Raw genomic sequence first — 19,078 nt, 5'->3', positions numbered from 1 at the left:
AGCCCCCCAAAATCAAAACATACAACAGCACAAAAACAAACAGTACAAAGCAAAAAACACACAAAACACACCAAACAAAAGACAAAAAACAAAGCTACACACAACAGCACATCACATACACTAACAATGTAAATTAGAAATTAATAATGTAAACTTGTCAAATTAAAAGCAGGACTACCTGAGCTAATGAGAAGACCATAGACGAAATTTAGACTCATTGGTCACAGAGCTGATTGGTCTTAAGTAGATTTTTTAATTTGGCCTTGAATGTATTGATTGAACTGCAGTTCTTCACATCATCAGATAGGACATTCCACTGAGTTGTGGCTTTCACAGAGAAAGCTGACTGACCAAATGCAGTGCGATGAAATGGTATGGTACAATCTTGTACAGAGGAGGATCTAATAGAACTTACTGAGCAAGTGTACACCAAGTCACATAGCGGAGGAGGGGCCAGTCCATTTAAAATTTTATAAACTAGGCTCAGTAAGTTGTATTTCCCCAGTACCCTACAGTGATGGTAATGCATTGGCTATTGGTTCAGAGTTTTTAGAGTTTATTTGTATAAGGACTCAAGAGGTTTTGTGGCTGTTTCTCCAATCTGCCCCTAACATGTGATGCAATAAGACATATGGGAAAGACTCATAGCATGTATAAATATCTTGGCTGCGTCCAAAGAGACAGTTTCTAATATGTCTAAAATTTGCTAAGTTGTACTTTATGTTTTTAACCGTTTTCTTTAACATGTTTCTTAAAGTTCAAATTTGGATCCAGTGTCACACCAAGATATTAAATAACCTGGTCTGGATGGATACACTGTAGAATTCTACAAGGAGGTAGGTTGGAGGCTATTATGCTATCTTCAAGGTTAAACAAGGACAAACAATTTATATAAATGAAATAGCCTTGCAACACATCACAATATGATTTGGATAATTAAATCTGGTTAAACAATGTTAAACCTGAGAGTTGCAATTCTCAATACTCAAAAGACCATCTTCAAAGACTCACAATTGCAACAAAGTACAAACAAGTTGGATGAATGAAATATCTTCTCAACAACTATCTAATTGCAATCCCTCCTACATGTAGTTGTAATATTATACAGGAATGAATAATCATAACTTCAAAAGCAGATCATTTTAACTTACACTATCTCAAATCAATCTATTTTAATGCACAACTCAGAAGGTGACTTTTGCTCAAGACTTAAAAGGGCCATTTTAGATTGTGGGGACTGTATGATGATATGTTTATTTTTAAAAAGACAAGAAATGAGGTAGCAAAACCATAACTTTGCTCCCCCTAAGTGAATAATGGGGATGCATTTGCTCCACTTGCTCTATTGCTTGGGCAACTATGATCATTTCATTAAACCAGACAGGTTTCATGTTGAGGAGGCAATCCTTCCACAACACCAGAAGACTTTTAAATTTACTTAACATGCCCAGCTTCAGCACTCCAGAAGTGGTAGTGTCATTGGATGCTGAGAAAGCCCTTGATAGAGTGGAGCAGAAATATCTTTTTGAAGTAATGGAAAGATTTGGCCAAGGTCCTGATTTCATCTCATGGATTAAGTTGTTATACTCATCACCAGTAGTGTCAGTGCAAACAGACGATATAATCTCACCTCCTTTTCAGCTTAAACATGGCACAAGGCAGGGGTGCCTGTTGTCCCCCTTATTGTTTGCAGTTGCAATTGAGCAGCTAGAAATTTTGCTGCATTTCAAGGAGAAATTTGAGGGTATTACTTGACTGGGAACAGTACACAAATTGTCATTGTATGCAGACGATCTACCTCTATATGTATCAAACCCTTCTACATCCCTCCCAGTAGTTTTAAACATTTTAAAACAATTCAGCCAGCCATCAGGATATAAACATTGGAAAGAGCAAACTGCATGCAGTTAACAATCTAGCAGAGGAATTGCCATGTGACACAGCACTCACCTTTCAAATGGGTGGACAGAGGTTTTATATATTTGAGTATTTTTTATTGAACATCCTTAGCAGACATCTTCAACAGCAATTTCGTCCCTTTGCTTAAAAAGTAGGAGGATTTTGACAGATCAATAAAACAACCAATCAGAACTATAGAATATAGAACAGTCCTACCTTCTCATTAAGTGGCCTTTTTTCACAAAGGTAGCAGTCATTGTTTTGGGACATTTTATTTTCGAAATGTTAAGCTGAAGGCAGACATCCTGCCCTCCATCCCTCTGCTACAACCTGCTGGAACTAATTCTGCTTCTACTCATTTCCATGAAAAACTCTGTGCGGAAAATCACAGGAAGAGACAACCACTAACTTTTTTGAAGCTGCGCAGTAATATGATGATGCTTTAAGCCTTATTTGATTGCATGTTACTAATATGGCGCATTAAATGAGTAATGTGCTGAAAAGCTAAAAAACTAACCAGGGAGTTTGACAGTAAAATTGCAAGAATGGCATTTGCCATATTAACCAAAAGATATTAAACATCAATGTTGTGTTAGTACTGCCTTCAAGTGACCAAAACAGCTGCTGAACAGTGACCTTATAAAGGCAAATATATATATTTAATTCACATTATCGTTCCTTAAAACAACATAGTTTCTGAATGCGGCTCTCGAATGTTAAAGAAGCCACAACTGTGTACCACGTGTGTACAATGTGACAATAATGTTAGTCTGACGACTAAATATTCACTGTAATGAATTATCTCAAGCAAATTTCAAGTCTCTGCAAAAACAAAGCAACAATACGAGGATGAATTGATTACCCTTTAAAGCATTATACAACTGTCAGCATAACACTGAGATGTGTGATTGCAAGCATATCCACCCTCAGACTCCCTCTCAGCTTCCAATATGAATGGTTAATTACACTGCGTCATTCGTCTTTTTGCAGGTTTGTGATGTGTTTCAGCTCATCCCACGTTCCTAACAGTATGTGAGTCAGTGTGGTCCAACACTTTGTTATGCAGATCTGAGCTGCCCTTTCTTTCTTTTTCTGGTGTTGATTCAGACCCTCTTAAGTATTTTAACATCTAGAACAGTGCCACAAAAGACATAGGAAAATCCATTTGTCATGTCCCTCACAGTACAATTCATTATGGATGGTGCTCTGAACCACTACAAAAGCAGCAATTGCTTTAAGGGGTCAGTTTTTCAGTGTTTTCTGAGAAACCAATTTCGGAACATAATTAATCTTCAGGGAGAGATGTTTTGTGCTGTTTGGTAAAAGTGGAACTGTGTCTTCACCGTTGTGGAAAGTAATTGTGAATGGATGATGCTTACAAAAGCAAGGACTTTGAAAACTGGCCTTTTCGGTTCATCTTACCTTCAAAAACATTTGAGTACAGATAACCTTAACAACGTGTCCTTGGACAAAATAAATAAGATATGAAACATAACTGAGGCAACATGGAATTATTTCAACTTGGGTTTTGTAAATATTGACTAAAACATTGTTGAAAACAGTCTTGATTCAACTTTAGAGAAATATGAATGCTAAAAATCTATAAAAACTCAAATACACAAGTAATTATGATATATATATGGGCTGTGAATAACTAAACCAACTAACACACACAGCATGGAGACGAGGAGTTCATAAGAGCATCTGTGTATCAGTTCACTTTTTTTGTGAGACAAACATCCACACATACATTATTCAAACACACAAACAAGATTCTGCATCTTGCTACTAACTTGAAAGACGCATTGAGATGGACGTTTTTATAGAGCGTCTTCTTTGCCAGGTAAGCAACTGATTCCTGGCAGCCAGTGGCACTTTTACTCGACTGAGGGGAAGAAACGTCTCTTAAAGTCAGAGGGGACAGGAAGGGATAAATAAAAGGTTGAGTAACTGGAAATACACACACATAAATGTAAAGTTGTAGTGGAATTACAATAAATAAATAAACAATATACATATTTATATATACAATATATATATTATCTATATATAAAAGTATATCCTTGGTGTGTGTTTTGACTTGTGTACTTTGGTCAAAATTGTAATTACAAATGAGAAAAAAATTACTTTTTGGTATGGACTTGCTGTAATTTAATGGGTACAAACTGTGCAATATCTGTGTGAGCGGCTGAATAGTTAGCTATATTATTTCAGTTGTAACAGACACACAAAAACATATTGTATCAATGTTCATAAGCTATACTGGGCTTTGACCTGCTATCGTCACTAGCGCACCACAGAAGTTACCATAGGAAATGCAGAGTCAAAGGCGTGAAGCTTTGACACAGTTTCCACAAAAAAAGGTTTTGGCCTCAATAATTGCTGTGTCATTAGTTTATTAGCAATTCAAATTTGAGCTCAATTTTACAGCGATAAAGTCTTTTGAAAATACACTGTTTCACACCAGTGCATATACAGACATAACCAGTGTACAAATTTAGGGACGGGCCTTCAGGTGCTGAGCAGCATATTACGATGCAGAACACATAAGTAGGAAAGATTAATGTCACTGTCCTGCCCTGTTAGACAAACCCTCTCATTTCTGGATATTCTCTCATCCTCCCACTGATCAATTACCAACGCCGCTGAGATCCAGGGTAAGTGCTGCTGCTGCTGTTGCTGCTGTTGCTGCTGTGTGTGTGTGTGCCTGTGAATGTGTTTTGGTCCAGAAGTCATGACAATTTACTATAAAACCACAAAATTAATCTGGAGGGCATTTCCAGTGAGAGTAAAAAACATATTTCACGTTGGATTTCATGCTGTTATTAAGATTTAGAACTTGCCTTTGCTTAGGGAATGAATGTAACTCACAAGAAGGTACAAACAGATAGTAACAGAATCAGCTGTTTAATGTTTTATGTTGAGAATAAGAAGCTTCTTGAGGGGCTTGTAATAGCCATGTGGTGCTTGAATGCAGCCGCAGAGATCAGACGAGACTAACAAAACTTGTGTGTGTGTGTGTGTGTGTGTGTGTATATAGGCAATGTGAGACAAATTGCCAAACAGACAGCAGGCGCAAGAGAGAGAGAGTGTATGATGAGAAAGCGAGAAGAGTGAGCAGCGGGAATGTGTGCCTATTCATCTCCTCGCTCGGAGCAGGTAGGTACAGAGGTATGGCAGCCTTACAAGGTCAATATTTTACTTTGGCTTGTGTGCTCTAATTAAATTACAGGCAAAGTGCCCCAGGAGAGCACAGAGATAGATATAGACCCCTGCAACCCCCCCCCCCACCTCCCCCCCCCCCAAAAAAACTGCTCTGCAAGCCAAACAATTTGTAGCATGAGCTGAAATGTTAGCGTGATTAGTCATCACAGCACAGCCGATATGAAGTGATCTTAACATGTTTCAGGAGATGAGGAGTGCACCGCAGCAAAGCAGAGCAGGTTGGAATAGGAGATAAGAGTTCTTTCAGTGTGAGATTCTCTTGCTGTCCGAATTGAAATAGTAAAATGGCCCGCGAGAGTTTACAAACTTTAAGGCAGCTTAAGCCTCTGTTACGTGGAAAATTCTTTTTTCATGGCATTTTTTTCTGGTCTAAATAACAAAAGTCATCAGCACTCAAAAATAAGTGTATGTCATTTTTTGATGATGCACAACAGCAAAAAACAAAACAAAAACAAAAAAACGGACGTGTTTCAGCCCTAGGCTCTCTTCAGCATTACTCATTTTTTTCTGGCCTGACCTTCACCAACAAGTGTCACATGCTACATCATACAGTAATAGCCTATGCATGTCAACGCGTGTTTGTCTTCAGAGGGAATATCAAGCTTCAGACAAGAGCTGTTGACGAGCCTGACTGACTGATGTAAAATAGTCTCATTTGTTTATAGCATTGGCCTAGGGGGTGAGGACATGAAGCACTGACAGCCTGTCAGCCTAATCATCACTAATAAGAGGAGCAATGTCACAAATCCACTCACTGTAGAATAATTACCATTTGGAGCCCATGATCAGTTTGTATTTATATCTGATGAGCTGAAAAACAAAACAAACAACGGAGTTGAATGCAAGTTTACTTCCTCGAGCTACATATCAGCTGAAAGTGAAAGTTGGTCTACTTCAATTGAAAAAAAAAAAAAACGTCCAGAAGGCATCGGTTAGAATAAAGCAGCGTTGCAATTGGCTGAGCACACCAGGAAGTCAAGCCGCTCAGCTGCTGTCATCTGACTGTGGCGCAGGCGCTCCTGCTTCCCGAAAGTCAACAGCAACAGCGGAAAAGCTCAACATGGCACCCGTACTCGAACTTCCACACGCTGCAGCGATCATCGGGCTGATATTGTTCTCTATGATCCAACCTGCGGAGGCTTACGACGCGGGTGACGCTTTAGCCCTGCTGCTGGGCACCGTCCTCACGGTGGTGGGTTTCTGCGCCTGCCTGGGCTGGTACGCACGGAAGCGGAACGGACAGCTGTGAGAGGGGATCTCCTTGTTGTGCGCCTGTCCCGTCCTGTTACCATCCACCGCATTGGTACCTTCATGTGTGATCTACTATATGGACCTTCTGGCACAAGGTTTGTGTCGAAGCGACTGATGAGAAACGTGCCTTATTGGATTTAATGCGTCAGGCGCAACGGGAACCACGTGGACTCTGATGGAGATGAGGAAGGGAAAATCCAGGAAGTCCGAAAACAGGAACTGTTAATTGTTGCACTGCTGAGATTAAGGACCAAACACTGTTGCTTTCTGTATGGAAAGACTGCTGCAGTTACTGTATATTCTCCTAAGGATGCTTGCATCGTATATTGCGCATAGCTATCTTCTGTGCTTGATCACTGTGATTTCCTCACTGATGTGTTTATGTCTGCAATGTGCAACACAGCAATACCATTGTTTGAAGCACAATATCACAAGTGTGGTTAAATCAAAAGAGTATAACTACTGTTTCAATATCTGCAATTAAAACATGTTACAATATGGCTTTGTGATTAATAAATTGCTTTATCTGATGCTCTTCAAAAAGCTCATGGTCGTGATGTTTAAATGAGTGTGTAATGTCATCTCCTCACTCTTTGTACATTTAGAGAATGTGGAAAGATTGCTTTCATGCTCATAGATGGAACAGATCAGAGTGCAAATGCATTGAAGAGATCCTCAGTGTCTTCCTGCTTTGGGTAATACCATCGTTTACATGCAGTCTCAGTCTGACAATGGGTTAAGAAAGTTGACTGTCCACTTATAAAACAGATGTATTGGACATGCATGTTCTAAACATAGGGAAAGTTCATAGATGGAGATAACAACTGCTACAGTGTTCATTATTACGCTTTTAGCTAAATGAACACAACTAACATTTGCTCTGCAGTTGTTGTTAGTCAGCACTGAATAACATTATCCATCACATCTTCTGTAAATAATATCAGGTTTTAATTTTGAACTCCAATTTTACCAAATTAACTTTCTAACGAAAGCCTTTTTTTTCAAAGTTTAAATAATAAGTGTTCAACTTAATTGCCTCTTATAACTGATGATTAAAAATGAACAGCTATTTAACCAGGGGATAATGATATATCATAATATTTACAAGGTCTGTGCCAAAATGAGTGATTGTGCATTTGAGAATATTGGAACATGCACAAACTCACTAAGGACTTTGTTTTAATTGAGCCTTGTTTGGAGGAGTAGTGTCGCTTCTTTCTAGAAAAAGTAATCCTTGAGTATCCTTTACTCATAATGAAGTACCAATCTACAGTATGACTGTTTACATGTATTATCATTGTGTAAGTGTCATAACATATGTCTGTGATATTTTCTAAGCCGTAATTGAAAACAAACCGCCTGCACATGTTGACTCTCAGTAGCAGATTTCTTTCATCCTACAAAGTAGAAATCTGCACATGTGCAAATTATATCAGTTGCATGTGGTGACACATTTCCTAGATGTATGATCATAGTTAATTTATGTTTCATATGGCCCACATATAAATATTTTTATGTACGTGTGCAGCGTGCATATGCGGCCAAATCATTGTTCACTTGTTACACTGCTTGTGACATCACAGCTCTCCATACATGGTTCAGAAATCAAATCTTATGAATTTATCATGCTGCCCGGGCAGAATGAACAACAGTGCGCAAAGTGCTTGTCAATTATGCATGTACAGTACAGGGAAGTCATTCTACCTTGAGGTGAACTAGGCTGCCTGATTTAACCCTTCACTTTGTACATAATGGTCGACATTTCTGTGGAGTGAAACATGTATGAGCACAATGAGAGGCGGACAGAGAGCTATACTGTAGACAAGCAGGATCATGCCCAAATGCTGAGCCTACTATTTGCAAAGAAAATGTCCAAAACGGGATAAAATAATCTAATAAAAAAAATAGATGATGAGCATTTAGTGTTTGGTATAATTTAAATGTTATTTGATTGAAATATATGATTTGCAAAATAATTTTCACCTGGAAGTTGGTCTTAAACACTCAGGATGACAGCCTAAATATGTCTTTTTTTTATCTCGACTCTAGGTGTAAAGCTGACATTAAAATAGTAATCCGTTACACCACATGTTACCAGAGGATATAGTGAGTACTGATGTGTAACGCGTTACCGGCCAGCAGCGGCCCCGTTGAGCAGATGTTACCGTGAGAGAGACGGAGCTGCTGCTGCTGCTGCTGCTGCTGCAACAAGAGACAAGACGCGTCTTGGATCACAAATAGGGATGCAGAGCGCATGCGCACTGAGCTCCGTTTACTGTAGGATATTCACCGTGGAGGAAAAAAAGGGGGCAGGCAACAAATCAGGCTTTTTAAAACAGCCAAACCCGACTCGTGCAATGTAAATAACCTCCAGGAGGGAAACGAAATAGGATTATCAACAGGTAGGGATTTTTTTGATTGCTCTTGTGATCGGCTGTCTCTCTCTCTCTCTCTTTTTTTTTTTTTTTTTTTTTTTTTTTTTTTTTTTGGCCTTGTCTTGTGTGGTGGCTGCGATTCTGGGCAATTCATAGCGGGGACTTGGAAATTATTCTAGTCTAATGGACGTGCGGATCCGCTACACTGTTGTGCTTTATCCAGACGTTCGCCGACTGGGATGCAACAACGCTGATTTGATCCTGCTGTGTGTGTGATTATTTTATTTTTTTAATTTTTTTTTTGACTGAAATCTATCGGATTCACGCGCGTATAACACTCGACTGACAATCGGAGGACGCATAAAAAACGCGTAAGTAGGCACAAACGCCAATATTAATGAAATCAGATATTACCATAGGCTATGCGTAATTATCTAAACAATGAAGCATAGCGATCCAATAGAATATCCCATAATATTGTTGCCAGCAGGCTTGTTATTGTCACTTCTAACCATCGTTTCCTATCCATCCCGACTGGCAATCACACCCGCGCATTAACAAGCAAATTATGTCGAAATGCGGCTTTATTGTCAGTATTAGACAGTATATTTCCCCTAACTCTTTGTAATTACTAGTATAAAAGATGATCTGGAAAATGGAGGCTGGCTCAATAAACGCCCTAATGAGAACACTGCTTAGCTATTAACGTAAGACCCCTAATCCAGTTAACCTTTAATCAGACAAAAAAAAAAAAAAGACATGGATGCTTTATTATGTATGCACCCTCCGTCGATTTTCCACAATGCATAAAGGCAGGGCGAGTTTATTCGAGGCACCCACTGCTTTAGAAAGCCTTCCTCTGTTCTGCAGGGTGTAGGGTGTGATCAAGAAGAGCTTATTTTGGACTGCATTTCTCTTCACAGTGCGCTGAAAATGTCCAATAAAATCCAACCCGAGCCTTTGTATGTGTGTGTGTGTGTGTGTGTGTGTATGTGTGTGTGTGTGTGTGTTTGTGTGTGCGTGTGCGTGTAACCCGCTTCTTTCCGACAGAACAGGGGTACAAAAAAAATTGCGTCGTTTGTGTTAATGAGGGCTCGACTGTTGTTTTTTTTGTTGTTGTTTTTTTTTTTTTGCCTTCATGGTGCTTTTGTTCACGAAATTCCGAAGCCTCATGAAAGAAAAATTGCATTGCAGCTTTATGCTTTAGTCTAATCAAGCTCCATATCACTGTCTGTCTGTGTTCCTGTCTGTAGACAAAGTGTTCAAGCGCAGCTCTGCACTGTGCCACTTAACATGTTCAAAATGTCAAACAAATAAATAAATAAATGACAGACAGGCAGAGGAAAATTATTGCTTATCACATCCTAGATTGTGCAAGTGCGGTTGAAAACAATGCAGCTGTTGTTTGGGACTGAATGCTGATGGGTGGATGATATTTTTCAGGGATTTTTTTTTTCTTTTAGGTGTGATGAGACAAAGGAACAAAGGATGCCTTAGAGGAGAGGTTGCCTATATGCCTGGAAACCTCTTCAAAGCACACCGCCAAATGGATCTAACGCCTCCCCCTGCCACCTCTAGATCATGATACTCGGCTGAAGCTATTCCGCTATCTTTATGATCCCTCCTCCATCTATGGCGAACTATAGCCATGCAGGGGACCACACCATCTTGCAGAATGTCTCTCCTCTCGCCACGTTCCTCAAACTGACCTCTCTGGGTTTCATCATTGGAGTCGGTGTGGTTGGAAACCTCCTGATCTCCATCCTGCTGGTCAAAGACAAGAGCCTGCACCGAGCACCCTACTATTTCCTGCTGGACCTGTGCGCCTCCGATATCCTTCGCTCTGCCATCTGTTTCCCCTTTGTCTTCACCTCGGTCAAGAATGGATCTGCCTGGACCTATGGCACGCTGACCTGCAAAGTGATCGCCTTCCTGGGTGTGCTCTCCTGTTTCCACACGGCGTTCATGCTATTCTGCGTGAGCGTCACCCGCTACCTGGCCATTGCACATCACCGTTTCTATACCAAGAGGCTGACCTTCTGGACCTGTCTGGCTGTCATCTGCATGGTGTGGACGTTGTCAGTGGCTATGGCGTTCCCGCCAGTGCTAGACGTAGGGACATACTCTTTTATCCGGGAGGAGGACCAGTGCACATTCCAGCACCGCTCCTTTAGGGCGAATGATTCACTGGGCTTCATGCTCCTGCTGGCGCTCATTCTCCTGGCCACACAGCTGGTTTACCTCAAGCTCATCTTCTTCGTCCATGACCGTCGAAAGATGAAGCCTGTCCAGTTCGTGCCTGCTGTCAGCCAGAACTGGACCTTCCACGGGCCAGGCGCCAGCGGGCAGGCGGCGGCCAACTGGCTCGCTGGATTTGGTAGAGGCCCCACCCCGCCTACTTTGCTGGGCATCCGGCAGAACAGCAACGCAGCGGGCCGCAGGCGTCTACTGGTATTGGATGAATTCAAAACAGAGAAGAGGATTAGTAGGATGTTCTACATCATGACGTTTTTCTTCCTGGCACTGTGGGGGCCCTATCTGGTAGCCTGCTACTGGCGGGTGTTTGCAAGGGGCCCTGTAGTCCCTGGGGGCTACCTGACGGCAGCTGTGTGGATGAGCTTTGCCCAGGCTGGGGTCAATCCTTTCATCTGCATCTTCTCCAACAGGGAGCTCCGGCGCTGCTTCAGCACCACACTCCTCTACTGCAGAAAATCCAGGTTACCAAGGGAACCCTACTGCGTTATATGAAGGTTTTGCTGTGGGTTTTTTTCTCATCTATGTCTCTATTTCCCTGATTGATCTTGATCTGGGCTTGTTCCCACTGTACAGCGCACTCTCTCTTTCTATCTCTCTTCTCTTCATCCTCCAGTTTTTTCTCCTGTTCCTCCTTCTCTTAACCCTTCTTTACAGAGGTAGAAGGTGGACTGCCAATCACGAGGCTCTGCCGGGGTGATTGAATATGAAACGTATCAAACATGGAGGCTGAAGGGAATGGAATACGCAGGAGGTCCGGATCCCCTCCTGTGTTTATGTTCTAGTAAACAGACATCGTGGAAGGCCATGTCAATGCGGAGAAGCAAAAAGTTGGAAAAAAAAAGAAAGAAAAAGAAAAAAGAATTGACAAAACAATGAAAACAAAACCTCTTGCTTTGGATATTTTGAAGATGCGTAATTCTGTGAGGTGTGAAATACAAAAAATATGAAAAGAGAAAATGAAAAAAAAGAACATAAAACAAAGAAATGATACCTCTCAAGGAATCACTGGAAATGTTTTACATTTTAAGAGTTGCACTAAAAAGAAGATGTAAAGATGCTTTTTTTGGTCAACAGTTGCCAGTTGCATTGCAAGGACAACTTTTTTTTTTTCGTTCCCCACCCTCCCCCCCCCCCCTCCAAACTTAACAATGAATGCTTTAATTTGCAACAGACTACACAATCGCTGTAAGTAAAGCAAAACTTGGTGACTGTTGGAATACACCATCACAAGAGGATAAAATGGTTTTAATGTAAGTGATATCTTTTTCATTTACCGGGTGGGGGCTTAACGACGGGGATTTACAATGTGTGGTTTTGAAGTTGCAACTTAAAACTAGAAATGATTTCTTGTAGTTTTACGATCCATATGTCCCTAGTGTCTGGCATTGTTATTTTCTTATCACCTTTTACAAAAAAAAGAGGAAAAAAAATGATGAAATGATGTTTGGATTTTTAAAAAAAAGTTGCTTTTAAGAACAACCTTGTGCTTAAAAAAAAAAGACATTGAAGAAGTAGTTAAATGTTTCATCATATCCATGTACCTAAACACTATCATATTGTTACAGTACAGTATTGCTGATGCCACTCCGGGTGTTCTTGCCTTAATGGTTATGATATTGTCATGTTTCTTGGTTGTTGGGTTATTTTTTTTTTTCTCAAATTTTATTTCATTCACTCCTAAAAAAGTTGGGGGGTTTTTTTTAGATGCAAGGGGAGTTTTTTCTTTTTCTCACATCAACGTGAAGTGCATGTCCATTTTAAAAGCTGGTCCATTCCTATGAGCATCACAGGCCATACACTGAGCAGCCCATTTTTATTCTGCAACGGTTTGCTACACCCCACAGAGTGCTCAGAGCACAGGGAGTGTGTGCGCACGAGTGTGTGCGTGTGCGTGTGTGTGTGTGTGTGTGTGTGTCAGTGGGTGCGTGTGTGCGCGTATCAGAGCGTGGATGTGTGTGGATCAGACAACAGTCACTTCAAGACCAGAGCCTTAGTATGAAATCTTGCACAATTTGTAAAAAATGCTAAAGGAAAAAAAAAAAAAAAAAAAAAAGACATTTAAGGCACACCGTCTTGTTTCTACTTTCCCTACATTTGCTCTCTACTGATTGTTTTCAATGACTTACTTTTTTCTCTTGTGGCCATTTTAATATTTATTATGTATTCTTTTTTGTATATTATAGATAGATTGTGTGTAAGTATGTGAGTCTTTCATTTTGAAGTCCCGAATGTGAGTACAGTTTCAGTTAGGATTGCATTTGCTGAAAGTTAACTGTGTAATCTGTTGCTTTTTGAAAATAAAAACTTTCCATTTTGCAACATTGTTTTTATCCCTCTCATTGGGTGGAGATGATACTGTATGCCCGTTTTAACAGTTGGAAAGTATTGGTTATTGATAAGGGGATAGCTGATGAACTTACTCACTGTTTATCTTTACCTGCAAGATTTGTATCTCTAAAATGTGTTTCTATCAACTGGATTCAGCTTCATTACAAATCAGTACAGATCCACACTGGGGGAAATCGTTACTTTATGACTGATCAATATGTTAAAGGCGCTGTTGAAATGTTATGATGTTGTTATCTTGTATTTAAAAGACTAATGCTAGATGGTGAAAGGATTTTATATGAGCAAAATGTGTCATTTATGTTCATGCCAACTGTTTTTTTTTTTTTATAAGAGAAAGTGATAAAGAAAAAAATCAAATGTGTCTTTTTTTGGAACACAGTCTTTTTTGTCATTGGGACAGCTTGTCAAAGCAGAATATATGCTAAACCTTGTCACTGAATGTGAAATGTGTTTGACATTTAATGGGAATAATCTCCATGAATATATCCCTGGGCACACTCTCCCAGCTTCCCTCTCTTGCAGTTTTTTTTTTCCATTCTGTGTTAAAGGGGAATACCACTGAATTGTAGATGTAATATATGCGATTCCTATATGAAGTAATGGCAAACGGTTCTGGATTAATGAATACTCTCCCTCTTAGCCCTGTAGCCACAAATGACATAGCGGTTTGTCCAATTCTCTCATTTTTAAGGTCACATTGATGTGCAGCTGCACAGGAAATTAATTGGAAAAAAAAAATGGAAACGAGAACTACGAAAATGGGAACATTTTACAATTTATTCAAAATCTGGAAGAAATTTGCCAGCTCGAATGCTTCAGTAAAAAATAAATATAACCAAGCTACTGTATAAGCAAACTTCTCTCAAAATGCTTGAATGTGTTTCAATTTCAGGCCAGCATTCTTCAGCTTATTCAAGGATAAGGAAATACCATTTTTTTTGTTATTTATAAATAATGGAATGTAAAAAAACCAAACAAACAAACAAACAAAAAAAAAAGCCAACACAGTTCCTGTCATTGAACAACATTACAGTTTAAAACCAAGGCTAATAAAGGCCACAAGACAAAGACATGTTTATTCTTAAATTGAGTGGTATTTCTCTGTAAAAGACTGTAACTGACAATGTTTGAAAGCCAATATGTGCACCTCTGAGAGTAGAGTATGAGCTAAATAATGAGATTTGAAACTGCCAATTTTTCATGATTCAGACACCGTTGTAGCTTTTTGCTTTTGACCAAAAATGTTCTCCACTGTCCTATTTTCCCTCTAAAAAACATTCAGTTAAGTAATAACCGTAGCCTAGGTGCCTGAAAACACCAAATACGATGCTGAAATGGCTTGTAAACACTCCAGGTAATTGCATGCTGGGATTCAGGTTCTGCTGATGAGAAATTCCTATTATGGGTCCATTTTCATTATGAGGTTGGCAATTACTGTTTTATTTTGGACATTGATCATTCTAATTTGGACTCAGAAGGGGGATGTCAGATGTTGACAAGAGCATTTATCGAAATTTAAGGGAATGGTTTTACATAAAATACCTTTCTTGTTTTTTGTCCGTTCTGCTGTCATCAATTTTGTTTCTTATTTTATAAAAACCTGTAAAAATGAGATGAAGAGCTGGATAAAGGAGGGAATTGTTGATGAAAAAAAGACATGAGATTTTGCAGGATTTAGTCTTTAAACTGGGGCTGAAACCGTTGCTGCTTGAGACAAGAATATGTATATTTTAGCCTCATTCAGCATATGCGAATCACAAACGGTGTCACTTTTTAGCACTGGCCCATTTCCTGGCATGTTCATTTGAATGCCCTAGTAATTCTGTTTCTCTCCATGTCTGAGAAAAGATGACAGGCAGAGGTGGTCGGCATGAAAGCGCTTTGCTCTGGCAGACGAGCTCTCATACTGAACTCTTTTCCCCCCTCCGAGGTACCATCTCTCCAGAGAAACATGTTGTTCATAATCAAAGCAATTAGGATGCTGTAGTCTACTGTACCGCCTGACTGGGATTGCTTCTTTGCACTTGTGTTTAGATCATGGAAAAAAGAAAAACGGATGTGTGTCAATTTTTTTTTTTTCTGTGTGTGTGTGTGTGTGAGGCAATTATAATTCTTTGCTGGAGATACTTTTCATTTAACGATCAGAAGACTTTCTATTGGATTTTGGCTGCCAGTGAATAACACAACCATCCCTAATTCCGTGTCACTCTCCTTGTGTCTCGGTGGATTTGCACACACAATTTCTGTTTTTTAATGGACTGCCAATGGGCTCTGAAAAAAAGCATTTCACCCTAGCCCTCATTTGTGGTCTATAATTTGAGTAAATACCATCTGTTGACTGAGAAACATTGGCTTTTTCTAAAAGGGGAAAAAAGCTCTCTAATGTGAGCCTTTCTGCACTCTTAAGCATTTTCTATTTGTATAATGCACACCAAACCTTAATTAAAGTGCAGCAAGGGTCTGTGCCGAGAAGCACTCAAATATGGAAAGCTGCCTTGAAAGGAATGGAGTGGACGACTCAATCTTCTGACAAGCTACTCAGGAAAAAAGGAAGAATTGCTTTCTGTCTTTCTGGCATCACCCTGCTCTACTTATTTTGTTTGATTGTGTGACTGCTTGAGAACAGAGCCGGAAATATAATGGTTCAATATGGTTTACATAAGTATATGTTATATGCTCATTTGTGAAATGACATTTACTTACAGTGTGTTTCATGGAGTTTTCTGTGGAATTTTTATTTATTTTTTTGCTCTTTGTGTGTATATGTGCGTGCAAGAGCATGGTTAAGTGACCCCAAGTACTGTGTGTTTGTGGTGTGTGTGTGTGGCTGTGGGTTTTCATGCATTCATGTTTGTCCTCAGGCACACAGGTCACTCCACTATCAGTGTGTCAGAACAGTCTGTGAAGCCAAAACAGTCCTCTTTTCAGCTCTAGCCTAGACGGTTAACAGTCATCAAAGTGCAGCTCTGCGGTGGTTTCCCCTCTAATGATGTTTCAGCTTTATGACTAATGTACCACAGCAGAACGGTAAAATAAATGACAATGCCAGGATCACAAATGTGTCTACATTTGGAGGTGTTACCCAAAATTTTTCCTATTTTATCTTTTTTTCTTTTCTTTTCTTTTTTTTTCAGCTGTTTAATTCTGTCCTGCTCACTGTCCATTCATAATCCATTGTTTCATTTTATAATAAATGTCTGTCATTTTCCAATGCTATTAAGTATAAAAACAAATAGGGCAGTGACCACATCTGTCACTTAAACATCTGGGACAATGTGAGCAAATCCTTTGACGAAAACATGCTGATATCCCCCGCCAGTTTAGTCAAATGCATATGTAGAGTTGGAGACAACATACATGTCACTACTTTTCAGCTGTATCAGCATAATCATGTAAACAGAATCTGAATTTGTGTAAAACAGCTATTGCGTTACGTTGTCTGATAATATTTACCCAAGATAATGAAGAATAAGATGGCGTTAGGTGAAGATGCAGGAGGAGAGGAGGTCTAATAAAACAGGACATAATGATGATTTCTATCCCCCGGGGGCCGGCTCTGGGGAAAAAAAAAAAATGTTGCTGCATTTATTGTCTGACAAGCTATTACAGGCAGCGCAGGCCTCTGAATACCAATGATCAACGGGATGCCTGATAAAAATTTGCAAGTGGATAAAGATTCCTCCACATAATATCTCAGTCTTCATGTCTTCATTTCCAACAACCAGCCCCACCTCCTTCCTCCCAACTCCTGCAAACCATCATGCAAATGCCTTATATAAAGAATATCCCTGCTTTAAATATTAACTGATTAAATTGCGGATGGAGCTTCAAAGGTTCCGTCCTGCATATTTAAACACTATTTTTTTCTCTCTCTCTCTCTCTCTCTCTCTCTCCTGTAATGTGAGTCAGTGGTTGGATCATTTCTCTGAAAATCAGCTTGGAGCAAATTTGGAGAGGAGGGGGAATTTGTCTTGGTTCTATCTGTGGCGTCACACCTGTATGCACTAGGAGGGGGTCTCTGGGCTATGCTGAGGTTTCTTGACACGCTCCTCTGTACATGAAATGTTGCAGCTGGCGGTTCATATGTGCACTTGGATGATGGTATCTTTGCAGAGTTGGCGGATTAAGGTCACCAGACAGTAGAATTCTCAAAGTAATTAATGTGCTGGAAAGGTTGTTCATCAGTAGGCATGACTGAGTACTGCTGTAGGATGCACCCTTTTGAGACTGACAAGATTCGTTTGATATTTTGGGAAATACACTTATTCCCTTTCTCCCTGAAAGTTAGATGAGAAGATTGATACCACTTTAATGTCCTTTAATATTTTTACAGTAAATATGTAGTTAGCTGTAGCGGGCAGCCGTTTAGCTTAGCGTAACAGCTACCAGCATCTCAAAACCTCACTAATTAATGTGTTATATCTCATTTGTTTTATCCGTACAAAAAACTAAGTGTAAAAACTACAATTCATCATTTTACTCAGGGTTATGTAACGAACTATTTGTTGGTTATAGGATCAGTAACTTCTCTTTTGGTTGCCTAGCCACTGGTCCCACCCAAGAAATAGTCCAGACCATAACATGTTAATTAGTGAGCTTTAGAGGTGCTGGTAGGCAGATTTTGTTATCTGGATAGAGCCAAGCTAGCTGTTTGTCTTTATGCTAAGCTAAGCTAACCGGTTGCTGGCTCCAGCTAAATATTTACCATAAAAGTGTGGTATCAATCTTCTTATCTAATTCTCCACAAGAAACCTTGGTTCTTCTATGACTGTTACACTGTTGCTGCTCTGTTGTTCCACCCTCAAAAGGAGCTGTTTTGAAAATGCTTCAGCGCTGATGCAGGACACATGCAGGGTTAGAAGATGTGTCATATGTTTGTGGTTATTCCTGGAAGTGTGGTTATCATGGTTGCGCAGAGATGAGGGAAGAAAAAAAAACCATCCTTTATGCTTTGATAGTTGTGGGTACGGTAGCGTTTCGTGCTGTGCAGAACAAGCCTTGCAGCATTGAGCTGTTCATGGGAATGTAAATGCCTTAGCTTAATGCTATTGCGCTGTGAATGGATGGTTTGATGCTTTGAGCAGCAGAAACTCACGCTGCAGTCTTTTTAGAGTACAGGTCAGAATGTAAGCTTACGTAGGTTGTGTTTCTTTACTGTTAAATCCTCTTCGTTGCAGTGGGAGTCAAGAGTAAATATGTCCCTTATGCTGCTAAGACTTAGGATGAGTGATGGAGCCTCGGATAAATCACGATTGGTGGATGTGGCTGGGTTAGTACTTAAGCACATGTACACCAAAGTTGGGATATGCGAAGAGAAAGTACTGGTCGTGAGTAATCCTCCAACAAGGATTACCCATGTCTTTCATGCTAGATTAAAGGGTCCCATGATACCCTTCCACGCCATCCGAGTCCTGACAGGGAATCAATGCTCTGGATGACAAATTATCGGTGGCATCATCTTTGTCATCCCTTTGCTATCGTTGTCTGCTTGATAATGAGTGTGATTCGGGTGGCTTTTGTGCGGGCATTCTTCAATACTCCACATTTTGGAGGATGACCAATCGCGAGCCAAGTGGTCCGTCGCTGTCTGTGTCTCTCTGCGAGTGTGTTGAGATAATCATCTTATCCACCAGGCTCTGCAGACACACACACACACACATGCACCCAGAGTTTTAAACGAGGAGATCTCCATGACGTTCCTACAGTAGTCAGCAGAAAGGAAA

At 40.0% G+C, this 19,078-nt stretch overlaps 3 protein-coding genes across 4 annotated transcripts in view; 2 read left to right on the top strand and 1 right to left on the bottom strand.

The window, feature by feature from the left end:
• Positions 1–19,078, bottom strand: part of foxp2 (forkhead box P2) — a 208,542-nt gene that overhangs the window by 149,863 nt on the left and 39,601 nt on the right. The window lies entirely within an intron of this gene.
• Positions 6,105–6,875, top strand: LOC137175754 (small integral membrane protein 30-like). The gene has a single exon (XM_067581616.1). It carries the CDS (start codon positions 6,185–6,187, stop codon positions 6,371–6,373), a length of 189 nt encoding a protein of 62 aa, XP_067437717.1. The 5' UTR covers positions 6,105–6,184; the 3' UTR covers positions 6,374–6,875.
• Positions 7,006–15,888, top strand: gpr85 (G protein-coupled receptor 85). 2 transcript variants are annotated; one of them, XM_067581615.1, is made up of 2 exons: positions 7,006–8,777; positions 10,214–15,888. In XM_067581615.1, exon 2 carries the CDS (start codon positions 10,365–10,367, stop codon positions 11,496–11,498), a length of 1,134 nt encoding a protein of 377 aa, XP_067437716.1. In that variant the 5' UTR covers positions 7,006–8,777; positions 10,214–10,364; the 3' UTR covers positions 11,499–15,888. The 2 variants fall into 2 exon arrangements, with proteins under 2 accessions (XP_067437716.1, XP_067437715.1); XM_067581614.1 differs by having other exon boundaries at positions 7,006–9,121.

This window comes from Thunnus thynnus, chromosome 23 (assembly GCF_963924715.1).
Source record: "Thunnus thynnus chromosome 23, fThuThy2.1, whole genome shotgun sequence".
Lineage (NCBI taxonomy): Eukaryota > Metazoa > Chordata > Actinopteri > Scombriformes > Scombridae > Thunnus > Thunnus thynnus.
This window is presented reverse-complemented; position numbering and strand designations above follow the sequence as displayed.

Bases quoted from the DNA above. Each gene is read 5' to 3' on its own strand.
- LOC137175754 (XM_067581616.1), top strand. From the start codon at position 6,185: ATGGCACCCGTACTCGAACTTCCACACGCTGCAGCGATCATCGGGCTG.
- gpr85 (XM_067581615.1), top strand. From the start codon at position 10,365: ATGATCCCTCCTCCATCTATGGCGAACTATAGCCATGCAGGGGACCAC.